The 18,211-nt window shown below is 44.6% G+C and overlaps 1 protein-coding gene and 1 non-coding gene across 2 annotated transcripts in view; both read left to right on the forward strand.

Annotated features, from left to right (window-relative positions):
* LOC126188176 (beta-mannosidase-like) overlaps positions 1 to 18,211 on the forward strand; it is a 317,638-nt gene that overhangs the window by 65,376 nt on the left and 234,051 nt on the right. The window contains exon 2 of the mRNA XM_049929697.1: positions 7,043 to 7,192. Coding sequence (XP_049785654.1) covers positions 7,043 to 7,192 — 150 coding nt within the window. The remainder of the gene's footprint in view (positions 1 to 7,042; positions 7,193 to 18,211) is intronic.
* On the forward strand, positions 10,130 to 10,204 carry Trnal-caa (transfer RNA leucine (anticodon CAA)). Its single transcript has one exon. It is a non-coding gene; the product is annotated as a tRNA-Leu (tRNA).

The following is an 18,211-nucleotide window of genomic DNA, read 5'->3' on the forward strand; positions in this document are numbered from 1 at the left end:
TATTCACTTCCGCCGAGTATCGCATATCGCGGTGTTAGTTTTCCACTTTACAACGCTAAACGCAACGTCGATTACACATTCCTAATTGGTGTGGTGCAACGTTTACTTTTATGGTGCACACAGCTATGGAGTGTATTGCAATATATTTGTTCTCCTAAGATATCTAAGTTTTTATTATGATGCATTAAACTTTTTTACTTGAAATTCAAACATTTAATCAGGTTCGAGACAGTCTGCAGAAATTATTATTCTCAACGGCCAGCAACTGTCAGTTCTGCCTGCCGGTAGTTTCTATGGTGATAAAAATCTTGAGCAGTTCTCTCTCTCTTCCCATTCAGTGAAAAGATACTGAAGTACCTTCGTCACGTGGTCGGTTTTAGTGTAGGTAGTGGTCGAAAAGCGTTATTCCTATTTTATAATGGTAGTAACCAGTGATGTTTCCTTGGTATTTGACCAGAACTAATAAAAGTCAACTTTGACGTATTTTTAGCGTCTTCGGTAATGTTGAATATGTTGCTCAGATAATGTTTGAAAAAATCAACGTGCACAACCCCTACTTGTGCTTAAATTAGTGAAGTTTTAAGAGACATTACCTTTGCTTATTAAATGATGTGAGCAAACACGTTTTAAAAAGATCGGAAGATAATGAAAACGAAGTCTTTGGCGATGTCACTTGTATGTAAAACATTCTCGTTTTTCTTGCCGCGTTAATTCCGGATAAAATCTCGAGCTTTCGACGGTAGCCTCCATCGTTATCCTCAGGAGCAACTGATTGTCTTCACTGCTGCTTTGGTGGTCTTTTTTATAGCCCGTGGACGGCTTCTGATTGAAATTCTGAAATTAACCATCTGAAGTACGTGTTCCGAAAAAATTGCTGTGGTGCACTCGATATGAAGGCAGCGTTCTCCAAAGAAAAGAAACGTGGAAATGCTGCCCACTCACAGGATGAAACACCGATTGCGGTTCTTCCTTTTTGTGGCGCTATATCCAGCAAAATAGGAAGAGTCTTGGTTATACAGGGTATAAGACCGATTTTTCGTCCTCCTAAGAAAATTAAGGAGATGATGCGTCCTGTTAAGGACAGTCTCGGCCTCAGGGTCCCCTGAATTTATAATGTTCCCTGTGAATGTGGAAGTAATTATGTAGGTCAGACCATTCGTACCGTTTTTGACTGCTGTGCAGAACACAAACGACATATTAAAAATAGAGAACTCGAGAAACCGATAATTGTGGAGCACAGCCTCATGAACAAACATAAAATACTGTTCAGTGAAACAAAAATTCTGTTCCATGCCTCCTCATACTAGGATTCTGTTATTAAGGAGGCTGTTAAAATAAGAATGAGCAAGAAGAACTTTAAACGCGACAGCGGATACTATCTGAGCAGTGCATGGAAACGAGCGCTAGAAGCAGAGAAGCAGCAGAGACATTCCTTCCAAGGTTTATGTTCCAGTGGAAGCGGTAGCACCACTAGCACACATTGACACCATCTGCGACAGCACTACGTAATCGCCGACCAATCAGAAGCCATCCACGGGCTATAAGAATGGCCACCAAAGCAGGGGTGAAGACAGTCCATTGCTCCTGGCGATGGCGATGGAGTCTATCGTCGAAAGCTCGAGAATTTATCCCGAATTGACTCAGCAAGAAAACCGAGAATGTTTTACGTATGAGAAGATAATGCTGAACAGTGGTCGAGCAGTTCAACACTGGTGCCTTGCGACCTTAATCTGGGCCTGTTTATAGCACTCTTCTTTTAATAATGTTAACAGTACTCAAGATATAAACCAACGCCAATGGCGTACTGCATGGCTCCTTGCTCGAGAGAGAGGGAAAGGTGGGAAGGTAATTGATACTTGTGGTGTTCAGAGTATGCCACATTTAATCAGCTGCATTAAATTCGGACAGAAACGGAGCTAGAATGTTGCGAATTTGCAGTTTGGAAATTCCAAACATGCTGTAAGGTATAATAAATTCTCGCATTTTAATGGTTCATTTTTAAGTTGATATCACTGATCAGCGTCTTGTTACAGGCAACCATCTTAGCACAAAAAGCTGCAAGACAATGGATTAGTGACCAAAAAACACAAGGATACGCAAACTTGTGAGAACAGCTGGAAACCTTTGGACTGCAAGTCTTCATTCGACACAGTGCGACTACATTCCTCACCATACATTCATATAAATGATTTTCCCCAATGGGCGGTGAATCTGTCACCTTTAGTAGTTTCTGGAGTTTTGGACATGTCTGAAGGAACAGACACCCCACAGCCAAAGAGCTGAGTCACCTCGATGGGCAGTGAATTCACACCCTCATTGTGGATGCACATTGATGTTCGACCTCTAAGATTAGATTAGATTAGATTTACTTTCATTCCAACTGATCCGTAGTGAGGAGGTCCTCCAGGATGTGGAACATGTCAGAAAAACAACTATACACGACAAATATTTACAACTAAAACAAGTAAGCTAATGTACTATTCCACAGGTCCCAAGTGGAATGATCGTCATTTTTTAATGAACACTAAGAGTCATTTTACAAATACTAATGCACTGAACTTAAAATAAAAAAGTTTTTTTATTTATTTATAAGGTAATAAACATGTAATACAACTACTGTAATATTTATTTATAATGAACACATTACTGCACTGAAATGGTGCAGAAGTTAGATTATACTTACACACACACACACACACACACACACACACACACACACACACACACACACATTTTCAATGAACACATTACTGCACTGAAATTGTGCAGAAGTTATGTTGTACTTATATACAAATCAGGTGGTTTTACTAAGAAATTCATCAATGGAGTAGAAGGAGTTCGCCACCAATAAATCCTTTAGGTTTCTCTTAAACTGAATTTCATTGGTTGTTAAGCTTTTTATGGCTGCTGTCAAGTTATTGAAAATGTGTGTTCCTGAATAATGCACACCTTTTTGTACAAGACTAAGTGACTTTAAATCCTTGTGAAGATTATTCTTATTTCTAGTATTGATTCCATGAATTGAGCTGTTGGTTTGAAAAAGTGATATATTTTTAATGACAAATTTCATTAAGGAATAAATATATTGGGAAGCAGTAGTTAGTATCCCTAGTTCCCTAAACAGGCTTCTGCAGGATGTTCTTGAGTTCACACCACATATAACTCTTACTGCACGTTTTTGTGCCCGGAAAACTTTAGCTTGGCTTGATGAATTACCCCAGAAAATAATCCCATATGACATTATGGAATGAAAGCAAGCATAGTATGACAGCTTTTTCATTTTTATATCCCCTATGTCTGACAAAATTCGCATTGCAAACAGAGATTTGTTAAGACGCTTCAGCAGTTCTGTGGTGTGCTCCTCCCAGTTGAATTTATTATCAAGCTGCAATCCCAAGAATTTAACACTGTCCTCTTCTTCTATCTTCTTGTCATCATATGTTAGACATATACTCTTGGGACACCCCTTACAAGTTCTGAACTGCATGTAGTGTGTTTTTGAAAGTTTAGTGACAAAGAATTGGCTAGGAACCAGTGATTAATGTCCACAAATATTTTATTGGCTGATCTTTCTAAGCCTACACTTGATTTGCTATTTATTGCAATGTTTGTATCATCGGCAAACAAGACAAACTTGGCATCTGGTAATGTTACTGATGAAAGGTCATTGATATACACAAGAAAAAGTAAGGGCCCCAAAATGGAACCTTGTGGGACCCCACATGTAATTAGTTCCCAGTTGGATGATGTCTGATAGCTTGATACATGTCTCTTTCCTAATAACACCCTTTGTTTCCTGCCAGAGATATAAGATTTGAACCATTTTGCAGCATTTCCTGTTACACTATAATATTCTAGTTTACTTAAAAGGATATTGTGATTTACACAGTCAAATGCCTTTGACAGATCACAAAATATACCAGTTGCCTGCAATTTTTTGTCTAATGAATTAAGCACATTTTCACTGTAAGTGTAGATAGCCTTCTCAATATCAGAACCTTTTAGAAATCCAAACTGTGACTTTGACAGTATGTTATTTGAGATAAGATGGTTATAAAGATGACTGTACATTACTTTTTCGAAAATTTTTGAGAATACTGGGAACAGTGAAATTGGACGGAAATTTGATGCTATTTCTTTATCTCCCTTCTTAAACAGTGACTTAACTTCAGCATATTTCACACACTCAGGAAATATTCCACTGATGAACTACTGGTTACACAGATAGCTTAATATGTTACTTAGCTCAGAATCACATTCTTTAATTAACTTTGTTGATATTTCGTCATACCCACTAGATGTTTTTGATTTTAAAGATGTTATGATGGACATTATTTCTGTTGGGGTAGTGAGGGTCAAATTCATATTATGGAAGTTACTTGAAATGTCTGGTCTAAGGTAATCCATAGCAGCATCTACCGAACCTGACAACCCCATCTTTTCAGTAACAGTTATAAAATGTTTGTTGAAAAGTTCTGCAACACTATACACATCTGTCACCAATGTGTCATTTACTCTTAATGCTATTTGTTCCTCTTCATGTCTGGTTCTACCGGTCTCCTCCTTCACTATATCCCATATTGTCTTTATTTTGTTATCTGATATGACTATCATTTCCTTGTAATATGTTTGCTTTGACATCCATATTACAGTCTTTAATATTTTGCAGTATTTCTTATAATGTGCTATAGCATCAACATTGGAAATGTTTCGGATTGACAGATACAGTTTTCTTTTTATTTTACAAGATACCCCTATTCCTCGAGTAATCCATGGCTTCTTTGTAGACTTTGCTCTAACCTTGGTAAGTTTTGGTGGAAAGCAGTGTTCGAATAAGGTAAGCACTCTATTAGCAAAAATGTTATATTTTTCATTCATGCCATGAGCACTGTAAACATCAGTCCAGTGAATGTCTCTGAGGAGCGTCCTAAAGTAATCAATTTTTGGCTTACTGATTACCCTCTTGAGCTCAGATTTAACAGATTTTATATCCTGTTCAGTATTAATATTTAACAGAAGGAACTGCATGTCATGGTCTGAGAGGCCATTGACTATTGGTTTTGTAATATAATTTTGTTCATTGGAATTTTCTATAAAGATATTATCAATAGCTGTTTGTGAGCAAGTGGCTATCCTAGTGGGGAACTTTACTGTGGGAATTAAGTTGAATGATAGTGTTACTAACTCAAATAAGTTCTTATTGGGAGAGTCTTTAAGGAAATCTACATTGAAATCACCAGCAACCACTACTTCTTTGATTTTGGTTGTTAAATGGGCCAGTACAGCTTCAAGGTTGTTTACAAACAGATTAAAGTTACCTGCAGGTGCTCGATATACACTTAATATTATGAAGGATTTTTTGCGAAATTCTAATTCTGTTGCACATGCTTCCATATGCTGTTCTAGGCAAAATTTATGAATGTCTATGTTCTTAAATTTATAACAGTTCCTGATGAATGTGGCAACTCCTCCTTTCTTCATTTCTGATCTACAAAAGGGAGATGCTAACCTAAACCCTGTCACACTTAAAAGTTCTATACCAGTGGTCACATGATGTTCAGAGAGGCAGATTATGTCAGCTGGGTTTGAAGACTCTAACTCATCTATGCAGATAGTTAATTCATTAATTTTATTTCTCAGTCCTCGAATAGTTTGATGCAATAAAGATAGCTGACATTTCACAGTGACTGAGTTAAAATTGGCTGGAGTTAAAATATCTGCTGACAGTTGAAAATTCTTAACCAATGGCTGTTTATGCTGATGTAATAAGCTGGAATTCTGGTATTTGATTTCTTTCTCAAACTGAAGGTTTGGACTGGAGATAATCTTATGTAAATGTACAAAAATAACCACGTATAGTGACAAGATTGTGGTTTGAGACACCCAAAGAAGTTTTGTAGGAGGACAAGTCCTGAAAATTGCCATTTTTCTATGTAAATGAGTTATACAATGCCAAATTCTTGTGATGATCAAATTTAATTCTCTGCATTCACTGCAGTTTATTGACAACTGCCTGTTTAATAAAACTTTGGGCAGAGAGTTCTCATAGTCCTCACTAAGCACTGACAAAGGGGGGGGGGGGTGACAATAGGAGGGGGCAGTCCACTCTCTCCAACCCCGCCTTCCCCAGTGGAATTTGAAGTACACAGGTTTTATTCAGATATTGAGTGGATAACAATCAATTCTCTGGGGTACAATAATTTAAAAATTTAGATCTTTTATCTCAAAACTGTTTTATTAAACAGGCAGTTGTCAATAAACTGCAGTGAATGCAGAGAATTAAATTTGATCATCACAAGAATTTGGCATTGTATAACTTGAATGTTCAATGAGTGAGTTGCAAGACTATTGAGTCAGCAAGACTGTGCCATAGGAAGTTATACCAGAGTATAAGGAAAGCACACATATGGTATTTTTCACATCACAGATAGGCTTTAATTTTGGTAATATACCTCAGCCCCTGCATTCTCCTAACTCTACTTTCCTTGACTAGCTACTTCTTAAGGAACAAAAATATTTTTTTTATTCATGGTAAAATTTGTGGTTTGAAATCAGAACTTCAAGAAAAACCTGACAAAATTAAGCAGGCATGTTTGCATTTAGTGGTGCGTATCTTCCACAAATTTCAGCAATAAATTGAAAATCCTCTAGTTTGTGTACTTGCTTCTACTGTCTCTGATATTAGAGGAGGTGTGCAGAGCAGAAACGTATGGTGCCATGGGGAGAACCACAATGAGGGAACTTCAGTTCCCTTATGTAATGTTTCGTGTGATTAGAATGAAATGTAGATACAAATGTATGAATGTTTCATATATCGGTACCATCTTTGAATTCGCAAGAACCTTGTTTTTGAAAAATGTCCCACACTTTTCTGTTTCTCTGTTTTTCATCCCTAGAATAAAGGTCTGAAGTTTGAGACTATACTGGTTTTTATAGACTTCTCTTGACTTCCTTGAATCTGTATTCTTTTGTTCATTTACTTAAACCAAATCAGAAGTTTAATTTTTAATTGTTTGCAAATGATATTTTACTTTGCCAACAGCCATCACAGTTCCTGCAAGTGTTCCTGGCGGCATATATTCAGACCTCAGAGCTGCTGGAGTCTTACCTGAAGATATCTACTATCGCTTCAATGATGCTGAGTATCGGTGGGTGTCTTATGAAAATTGGACATACTCGACAACATTTCAAGGTCAGTGACTGGGGAAATATGGCTTCCACTTTTTACGTATTATAACCTCTCAACTATATTTGTTTCTGTCTGAAATTTTTGCCAGAATTTACCTCCCACTCTATAAAATCTATTACCAAAACCGTGTCCCCACAAACTGTTATCCAGCATAGACTAGTGTGCTAACCATGGACCAAACAGAACCTAATTTGAAATGAACTGTAACTGATCAGAATGAAACTTGTCTTTATATTAACTGTGCAACTGAAATAAAACAACTATCTGGTGCTAATCAAAATTTCCACTTACATCGCATCTTGACAACATTGTTGTGGATTTCTTAAAAGCACAATAGCAAACAGCAAAGAGACAGTGGCTAAGATCAATTTCTGTTTCTAAATACATATTCAAACTGCTGCATATAGTAATGCATAATGATAAACAGTGGGTTGGGAAGAGTAACTGTTCCTATGAAATGGTATGCCAAGACAGTGATATTAGAAGGGTGTATGTTTTCAAAAAAGGCAGAGTAGAACTTCACATGATCTTCGCACATAATACTGATCTGAACAATACTATGATTAGCAAAGTGGACAATGATTCAGAAAAGGTACAAAGTTAATAAAGAATTTCTATAAAAACCAAATAGCTTTATCAGTTAATATATTAATGCATGAATCTGGTAAGTACATGATCTTTCTCTCACCTCTAAGCAAGTTAACTGGCTGACACTAACCATTCTTTGCTGTGCAGTGCTGCCGTCTCACCACAAACTTCTTCTCTTCAAAGTTAATAACATTATTCAAAATTTATATCCTTTTTACCTTCCAATATATACATTGTATTCATCCTTGCTCTCCTTTACCATACATCTTTCTTGATGTAACAGATATCATCACAAATCAACACAGCACTACTAGATACATTCATCACTTACCACACTTCAATGAAAAATGTATCAGATACACAGAGGCTAAGACTGTTACACAACAAAACCAAATGTTATGTAATGTAACATATCTTGCTCTCTCTCTCTGACATACACATCAATGACATACAAATACCAAAATGACATGACCACCTTACAACGTCTGTTGAGATGGGTAAAGTAGTAGATGAACATAATAACTTAAAAATAAATTCTGTACTTCTGTGCATTGTGCATTGTGAAAATATCAGTAACTGAATGAGTTTCTGTAACAGGTCCTCATGTTGAATTTATATCTCTAAATTATGATAGCATACTGGTATATTCAATTTCTGGTCTAACTATTGACTTCAGTGACTAGTACGTAAATATGTGAACAACACTAATTTGAAACTTCCTGGCAGATTAAAACTGTGTGCCCGACCGAGACTCGAACTCGGGACCTTTGCCTTTCGCGGGCAAGTGCTCTACCAACTGAGCTACCGAAGCACGACTCACGTCCGGTACTCACAGCTTTACTTCTGCCAGTACCTCGTCTCCTACCTTCCAAACTTTACAGAAGCTCTCCTGCGAAACTTGCAGAACTAGCACTCCTGAAAGAAAGGATATTGCGGAGACATGGCTTAGCCACAGCCTGGGGGATGTTTCCAGAATGAGATTTTCACTCTGCAGCGGAGTGTGCGCTGATATGAAACTTCCTGGCAGATTAAAACTGTGTGCCCGACTGAGACTCGAACTCGGGACCTTTGCCTTTCGCGGGCAAGTGCTCTACCAACTGAGCTACCGAAGCACGACTCACGTCCGGTACTCACAGCTTTACTTCTGCCAGTACCTCGTCTCCTACCTTCCAAACTTTACAGAAGCTCTCCTGCGAAACTTGCAGAACTAGCACTCCTGAAAGAAAGGATATTGCGGAGACATGGCTTAGCCACAGCCTGGGGGATGTTTCCAGAATGAGATTTTCACTCTGCAGCGGAGTGTGCGCTGATATGAAACTTCCTGGCAGATTAAAACTGTGTGCCCGACCGAGACTCGAACTCGGGACCTTTGCCTTTCGCGGGCAAGTGCTCTACCAACTGAGCTACCGAAGCACGACTCACGTCCGGTACTCACAGCTTTACTTCTGCCAGTACCTCGTCTCCTACCTTCCAAACTTTGCCCGCGAAAGGCAAAGGTCCCGAGTTCGAGTCTCGGTCGGGCACACAGTTTTAATCTGCCAGGAAGTTTCATATCAGCGCACACTCCGCTGCAGAGTGAAAATCTCATTCTGGAAACATCCCCCAGGCTGTGGCTAAGCCATGTCTCCGCAATATCCTTTCTTTCAGGAGTGCTAGTTCTGCAAGTTTCGCAGGAGAGCTTCTGTAAAGTTTGGAAGGTAGGAGACGAGGTACTGGCAGAAGTAAAGCTGTGAGTACCGGACGTGAGTCGTGCTTCGGTAGCTCAGTTGGTAGAGCACTTGCCCGCGAAAGGCAAAGGTCCCGAGTTCGAGTCTCGGTCGGGCACACAGTTTTAATCTGCCAGGAAGTTTCATATCAGCGCACACTCCGCTGCAGAGTGAAAATCTCATTCTGGAAACATCCCCCAGGCTGTGGCTAAGCCATGTCTCCGCAATATCCTTTCTTTCAGGAGTGCTAGTTCTGCAAGTTTCGCAGGAGAGCTTCTGTAAAGTTTGGAAGGTAGGAGACGAGGTACTGGCAGAAGTGAAGCTGTGAGTACCGGACGTGAGTCGTGCTTCGGTAGCTCAGTTGGTAGAGCACTTGCCCGCGAAAGGCAAAGGTCCCGAGTTCGAGTCTCGGTCGGGCACAAAGTTTTAATCTGCCAGGAAGTTTCATATCAGCGCACACTCCGCTGCAGAGTGAAAATCTCATTCTGGAAACATCCCCCAGGCTGTGGCTAAGCCATGTCTCCGCAATATCCTTTCTTTCAGGAGTGCTAGTTCTGCAAGTTTCGCAGGAGAGCTTCTGTAAAGTTTGGAAGGTAGGAGGCGAGGTACTGGCAGAAGTAAAGCTGTGAGTACCGGACGTGAGTCGTGCTTCGGTAGCTCAGTTGGTAGAGCACTTGCCCGCAAAAGGCAAAGGTCCCGAGTTCGAGTCTCGGTCGGGCACAAAGTTTTAATCTGCCAGGAAGTTTCATATCAGCGCACACTCCGCTGCAGAGTGAAAATCTCATTCTGGAAACATCCCCCAGGCTGTGGCTAAGCCATGTCTCCGCAATATCCTTTCTTTCAGGAGTGCTAGTTCTGCAAGTTTCGCAGGAGAGCTTCTGTAAAGTTTGGAAGGTAGGAGACGAGGTACTGGCAGAAGTAAAGCTGTGAGTACCGGACGTGAGTCGTGCTTCGGTAGCTCAGTTGGTAGAGCACTTGCCCGCGAAAGGCAAAGGTCCCGAGTTCGAGTCTCGGTCGGGCACACAGTTTTAATCTGCCAGGAAGTTTCATATCAGCGCACACTCCGCTGCAGAGTGAAAATCTCATTCTGGAAACATCCCCCAGGCTGTGGCTAAGCCATGTCTCCGCAATATCCTTTCTTTCAGGAGTGCTAGTTCTGCAAGTTTCGCAGGAGAGCTTCTGTAAAGTTTGGAAGGTAGGAGACGAGGTACTGGCAGAAGTAAAGCTGTGAGTACCGGACGTGAGTTGTGCTTCGGTAGCTCAGTTGGTAGAGCACTTGCCCGCGAAAGGCAAAGGTCCCGAGTTCGAGTCTCGGTCGGGCACACAGTTTTAATCTGCCAGGAAGTTTCATATCAGCGCACACTCCGCTGCAGAGTGAAAATCTCATTCTGGAAACATCCCCCAGGCTGTGGCTAAGCCATGTCTCCGCAATATCCTTTCTTTCAGGAGTGCTAGTTCTGCAAGTTTCGCAGGAGAGCTTCTGTAAAGTTTGGAAGGTAGGAGACGAGGTACTGGCAGAAGTAAAGCTGTGAGTACCGGACGTGAGTCGTGCTTCGGTAGCTCAGTTGGTAGAGCACTTGCCCGCGAAAGGCAAAGGTCCCGAGTTCGAGTCTCGGTCGGGCACACAGTTTTAATCTGCCAGGAAGTTTCATATCAGCGCACACTCCGCTGCAGAGTGAAAATCTCATTCTGGAAACATCCCCCAGGCTGTGGCTAAGCCATGTCTCCGCAATATCCTTTCTTTCAGGAGTGCTAGTTCTGCAAGTTTCGCAGGAGAGCTTCTGTAAAGTTTGGAAGGTAGGAGACGAGGTACTGGCAGAAGTAAAGCTGTGAGTACCGGACGTGGGTCGTGCTTCGGTAGCTCAGTTGGTAGAGCACTTGCCCGCGAAAGGCAAAGGTCCCGAGTTCGAGTCTCGGTCGGGCACACAGTTTTAATCTGCCAGGAAGTTTCATATCAGCGCACACTCCGCTGCAGAGTGAAAATCTCATTCTGGAAACATCCCCCAGGCTGTGGCTAAGCCATGTCTCCGCAATATCCTTTCTTTCAGGAGTGCTAGTTCTGCAAGTTTCGCAGGAGAGCTTCTGTAAAGTTTGGAAGGTAGGAGACGAGGTACTGGCAGAAGTAAAGCTGTGAGTACCGGACGTGAGTCGTGCTTCGGTAGCTCAGTTGGTAGAGCACTTGCCCGCGAAAGGCAAAGGTCCCGAGTTCGAGTCTCGGTCGGGCACACAGTTTTAATCTGCCAGGAAGTTTCATATCAGCGCACACTCCGCTGCAGAGTGAAAATCTCATTCTGGAAACATCCCCCAGGCTGTGGCTAAGCCATGTCTCCGCAATATCCTTTCTTTCAGGAGTGCTAGTTCTGCAAGTTTCGCAGGAGAGCTTCTGTAAAGTTTGGAAGGTAGGAGACGAGGTACTGGCAGAAGTAAAGCTGTGAGTACCGGACGTGAGTCGTGCTTCGGTAGCTCAGTTGGTAGAGCACTTGCCCGCGAAAGGCAAAGGTCCCGAGTTCGAGTCTCGGTCGGGCACACAGTTTTAATCTGCCAGGAAGTTTCATATCAGCGCACACTCCGCTGCAGAGTGAAAATCTCATTCTGGAAACATCCCCCAGGCTGTGGCTAAGCCATGTCTCCGCAATATCCTTTCTTTCAGGAGTGCTAGTTCTGCAAGTTTCGCAGGAGAGCTTCTGTAAAGTTTGGAAGGTAGGAGACGAGGTACTGGCAGAAGTGAAGCTGTGAGTACCGGACGTGAGTCGTGCTTCGGTAGCTCAGTTGGTAGAGCACTTGCCCGCGAAAGGCAAAGGTCCCGAGTTCGAGTCTCGGTCGGGCACACAGTTTTAATCTGCCAGGAAGTTTCATATCAGCGCACACTCCGCTGCAGAGTGAAAATCTCATTCTGGAAACATCCCCCAGGCTGTGGCTAAGCCATGTCTCCGCAATATCCTTTCTTTCAGGAGTGCTAGTTCTGCAAGTTTCGCAGGAGAGCTTCTGTAAAGTTTGGAAGGTAGGAGACGAGGTACTGGCAGAAGTAAAGCTGTGAGTACCGGACGTGAGTCGTGCTTCGGTAGCTCAGTTGGTAGAGCACTTGCCCGCGAAAGGCAAAGGTCCCGAGTTCGAGTCTCGGTCGGGCACACAGTTTTAATCTGCCAGGAAGTTTCATATCAGCGCACACTCCGCTGCAGAGTGAAAATCTCATTCTGGAAACATCCCCCAGGCTGTGGCTAAGCCATGTCTCCGCAATATCCTTTCTTTCAGGAGTGCTAGTTCTGCAAGTTTCGCAGGAGAGCTTCTGTAAATTTTGGAAGGTAGGAGACGAGGTACTGGCAGAAGTAAAGCTGTGAGTACCGGACGTGAGTCGTGCTTCGGTAGCTCAGTTGGTAGAGCACTTGCCCGCGAAAGGCAAAGGTCCCGAGTTCGAGTCTCGGTCGGGCACACAGTTTTAATCTGCCAGGAAGTTTCATATCAGCGCACACTCCGCTGCAGAGTGAAAATCTCATTCTGGAAACATCCCCCAGGCTGTGGCTAAGCCATGTCTCCGCAATATCCTTTCTTTCAGGAGTGCCAGTTCTGCAAGTTTCGCAGGAGAGCTTCTGTAAAGTTTGGAAGGTAGGAGACGAGGTACTGGCAGAAGTAAAGCTGTGAGTACCGGACGTGAGTCGTGCTTCGGTAGCTCAGTTGGTAGAGCACTTGCCCGCGAAAGGCAAAGGTCCCGAGTTCGAGTCTCGGTCGGGCACACAGTATTAATCTGCCAGGAAGTTTCATATCAGCGCACACTCCGCTGCAGAGTGAAAATCTCATTCTGGAAACATCCCCCAGGCTGTGGCTAAGCCATGTCTCCGCAATATCCTTTCTTTCAGGAGTGCTAGTTCTGCAAGTTTCGCAGGAGAGCTTCTGTAAAGTTTGGAAGGTAGGAGACGAGGTACTGGCAGAAGTAAAGCTGTGAGTACCGGACGTGAGTCGTGCTTCGGTAGCTCAGTTGGTAGAGCACTTGCCCGCGAAAGGCAAAGGTCCCGAGTTCGAGTCTCGGTCGGGCACACAGTTTTAATCTGCCAGGAAGTTTCATATCAGCGCACACTCCGCTGCAGAGTGAAAATCTCATTCTGGAAACATCCCCCAGGCTGTGGCTAAGCCATGTCTCCGCAATATCCTTTCTTTCAGGAGTGCTAGTTCTGCAAGTTTCGCAGGAGAGCTTCTGTAAAGTTTGGAAGGTAGGAGACGAGGTACTGGCAGAAGTGAAGCTGTGAGTACCGGACGTGAGTCGTGCTTCGGTAGCTCAGTTGGTAGAGCACTTGCCCGCGAAAGGCAAAGGTCCCGAGTTCGAGTCTCGGTCGGGCACACAGTTTTAATCTGCCAGGAAGTTTCATATCAGCGCACACTCCGCTGCAGAGTGAAAATCTCATTCTGGAAACATCCCCCAGGCTGTGGCTAAGCCATGTCTCCGCAATATCCTTTCTTTCAGGAGTGCTAGTTCTGCAAGTTTCGCAGGAGAGCTTCTGTAAAGTTTGGAAGGTAGGAGACGAGGTACTGGCAGAAGTAAAGCTGTGAGTACCGGACGTGAGTCGTGCTTCGGTAGCTCAGTTGGTAGAGCACTTGCCCGCGAAAGGCAAAGGTCCCGAGTTCGAGTCTCGGTCGGGCACACAGTTTTAATCTGCCAGGAAGTTTCATATCAGTGCACACTCCGCTGCAGAGTGAAAATCTCATTCTGGAAACATCCCCCAGGCTGTGGCTAAGCCATGTCTCCGCAATATCCTTTCTTTCAGGAGTGCTAGTTCTGCAAGTTTCGCAGGAGAGCTTCTGTAAAGTTTGGAAGGTAGGAGACGAGGTACTGGCAGAAGTAAAGCTGTGAGTACCGGACGTGAGTCGTGCTTCGGTAGCTCAGTTGGTAGAGCACTTGCCCGCGAAAGGCAAAGGTCCCGAGTTCGAGTCTCGGTCGGGCACACAGTTTTAATCTGCCAGGAAGTTTCATATCAGCGCACACTCCGCTGCAGAGTGAAAATCTCATTCTGGAAACATCCCCCAGGCTGTGGCTAAGCCATGTCTCCGCAATATCCTTTCTTTCAGGAGTGCTAGTTCTGCAAGTTTCGCAGGAGAGCTTCTGTAAAGTTTGGAAGGTAGGAGACGAGGTACTGGCAGAAGTAAAGCTGTGAGTACCGGACGTGAGTCGTGCTTCGGTAGCTCAGTTGGTAGAGCACTTGCCCGCGAAAGGCAAAGGTCCCGAGTTCGAGTCTCGGTCGGGCACACAGTTTTAATCTGCCAGGAAGTTTCATATCAGCGCACACTCCGCTGCAGAGTGAAAATCTCATTCTGGAAACATCCCCCAGGCTGTGGCTAAGCCATGTCTCCGCAATATCCTTTCTTTCAGGAGTGCTAGTTCTGCAAGTTTCGCAGGAGAGCTTCTGTAAAGTTTGGAAGGTAGGAGACGAGGTACTGGCAGAAGTAAAGCTGTGAGTACCGGACGTGAGTCGTGCTTCGGTAGCTCAGTTGGTAGAGCACTTGCCCGCGAAAGGCAAAGGTCCCGAGTTCGAGTCTCGGTCGGGCACACAGTTTTAATCTGCCAGGAAGTTTCATATCAGCGCACACTCCGCTGCAGAGTGAAAATCTCATTCTGGAAACATCCCCCAGGCTGTGGCTAAGCCATGTCTCCGCAATATCCTTTCTTTCAGGAGTGCTAGTTCTGCAAGTTTCGCAGGAGAGCTTCTGTAAAGTTTGGAAGGTAGGAGACGAGGTACTGGCAGAAGTAAAGCTGTGAGTACCGGACGTGAGTCGTGCTTCGGTAGCTCAGTTGGTAGAGCACTTGCCCGCGAAAGGCAAAGGTCCCGAGTTCGAGTCTCGGTCGGGCACACAGTTTTAATCTGCCAGGAAGTTTCATATCAGCGCACACTCCGCTGCAGAGTGAAAATCTCATTCTGGAAACATCCCCCAGGCTGTGGCTAAGCCATGTCTCCGCAATATCCTTTCTTTCAGGAGTGCCAGTTCTGCAAGTTTCGCAGGAGAGCTTCTGTAAAGTTTGGAAGGTAGGAGACGAGGTACTGGCAGAAGTAAAGCTGTGAGTACCGGACGTGAGTCGTGCTTCGGTAGCTCAGTTGGTAGAGCACTTGCCCGCGAAAGGCAAAGGTCCCGAGTTCGAGTCTCGGTCGGGCACACAGTATTAATCTGCCAGGAAGTTTCATATCAGCGCACACTCCGCTGCAGAGTGAAAATCTCATTCTGGAAACATCCCCCAGGCTGTGGCTAAGCCATGTCTCCGCAATATCCTTTCTTTCAGGAGTGCTAGTTCTGCAAGTTTCGCAGGAGAGCTTCTGTAAAGTTTGGAAGGTAGGAGACGAGGTACTGGCAGAAGTAAAGCTGTGAGTACCGGACGTGAGTCGTGCTTCGGTAGCTCAGTTGGTAGAGCACTTGCCCGCGAAAGGCAAAGGTCCCGAGTTCGAGTCTCGGTCGGGCACACAGTTTTAATCTGCCAGGAAGTTTCATATCAGCGCACACTCCGCTGCAGAGTGAAAATCTCATTCTGGAAACATCCCCCAGGCTGTGGCTAAGCCATGTCTCCGCAATATCCTTTCTTTCAGGAGTGCTAGTTCTGCAAGTTTCGCAGGAGAGCTTCTGTAAAGTTTGGAAGGTAGGAGACGAGGTACTGGCAGAAGTGAAGCTGTGAGTACCGGACGTGAGTCGTGCTTCGGTAGCTCAGTTGGTAGAGCACTTGCCCGCGAAAGGCAAAGGTCCCGAGTTCGAGTCTCGGTCGGGCACACAGTTTTAATCTGCCAGGAAGTTTCATATCAGCGCACACTCCGCTGCAGATTGAAAATCTCATTCTGGAAACATCCCCCAGGCTGTGGCTAAGCCATGTCTCCGCAATATCCTTTCTTTCAGGAGTGCTAGTTCTGCAAGTTTCGCAGGAGAGCTTCTGTAAAGTTTGGAAGGTAGGAGACGAGGTACTGGCAGAAGTAAAGCTGTGAGTACCGGACGTGAGTCGTGCTTCGGTAGCTCAGTTGGTAGAGCACTTGCCCGCGAAAGGCAAAGGTCCCGAGTTCGAGTCTCGGTCGGGCACACAGTTTTAATCTGCCAGGAAGTTTCATATCAGTGCACACTCCGCTGCAGAGTGAAAATCTCATTCTGGAAACATCCCCCAGGCTGTGGCTAAGCCATGTCTCCGCAATATCCTTTCTTTCAGGAGTGCTAGTTCTGCAAGTTTCGCAGGAGAGCTTCTGTAAAGTTTGGAAGGTAGGAGACGAGGTACTGGCAGAAGTAAAGCTGTGAGTACCGGACGTGAGTCGTGCTTCGGTAGCTCAGTTGGTAGAGCACTTGCCCGCGAAAGGCAAAGGTCCCGAGTTCGAGTCTCGGTCGGGCACACAGTATTAATCTGCCAGGAAGTTTCATATCAGCGCACACTCCGCTGCAGAGTGAAAATCTCATTCTGGAAACATCCCCCAGGCTGTGGCTAAGCCATGTCTCCGCAATATCCTTTCTTTCAGGAGTGCTAGTTCTGCAAGTTTCGCAGGAGAGCTTCTGTAAAGTTTGGAAGGTAGGAGACGAGGTACTGGCAGAAGTAAAGCTGTGAGTACCGGACGTGAGTCGTGCTTCGGTAGCTCAGTTGGTAGAGCACTTGCCCGCGAAAGGCAAAGGTCCCGAGTTCGAGTCTCGGTCGGGCACACAGTTTTAATCTGCCAGGAAGTTTCATATCAGCGCACACTCCGCTGCAGAGTGAAAATCTCATTCTGGAAACATCCCCCAGGCTGTGGCTAAGCCATGTCTCCGCAATATCCTTTCTTTCAGGAGTGCTAGTTCTGCAAGTTTCGCAGGAGAGCTTCTGTAAAGTTTGGAAGGTAGGAGACGAGGTACTGGCAGAAGTGAAGCTGTGAGTACCGGACGTGAGTCGTGCTTCGGTAGCTCAGTTGGTAGAGCACTTGCCCGCGAAAGGCAAAGGTCCCGAGTTCGAGTCTCGGTCGGGCACACAGTTTTAATCTGCCAGGAAGTTTCATATCAGCGCACACTCCGCTGCAGATTGAAAATCTCATTCTGGAAACATCCCCCAGGCTGTGGCTAAGCCATGTCTCCGCAATATCCTTTCTTTCAGGAGTGCTAGTTCTGCAAGTTTCGCAGGAGAGCTTCTGTAAAGTTTGGAAGGTAGGAGACGAGGTACTGGCAGAAGTAAAGCTGTGAGTACCGGACGTGAGTCGTGCTTCGGTAGCTCAGTTGGTAGAGCACTTGCCCGCGAAAGGCAAAGGTCCCGAGTTCGAGTCTCGGTCGGGCACACAGTTTTAATCTGCCAGGAAGTTTCATATCAGTGCACACTCCGCTGCAGAGTGAAAATCTCATTCTGGAAACATCCCCCAGGCTGTGGCTAAGCCATGTCTCCGCAATATCCTTTCTTTCAGGAGTGCTAGTTCTGCAAGTTTCGCAGGAGAGCTTCTGTAAAGTTTGGAAGGTAGGAGACGAGGTACTGGCAGAAGTAAAGCTGTGAGTACCGGACGTGAGTCGTGCTTCGGTAGCTCAGTTGGTAGAGCACTTGCCCGCGAAAGGCAAAGGTCCCGAGTTCGAGTCTCGGTCGGGCACACAGTTTTAATCTGCCAGGAAGTTTCATATCAGCGCACACTCCGCTGCAGAGTGAAAATCTCATTCTGGAAACATCCCCCAGGCTGTGGCTAAGCCATGTCTCCGCAATATCCTTTCTTTCAGGAGTGCTAGTTCTGCAAGTTTCGCAGGAGAGCTTCTGTAAAGTTTGGAAGGTAGGAGA

Source organism: Schistocerca cancellata, chromosome 5 (assembly GCF_023864275.1).
Source record: "Schistocerca cancellata isolate TAMUIC-IGC-003103 chromosome 5, iqSchCanc2.1, whole genome shotgun sequence".
Lineage (NCBI taxonomy): Eukaryota > Metazoa > Arthropoda > Insecta > Orthoptera > Acrididae > Schistocerca > Schistocerca cancellata.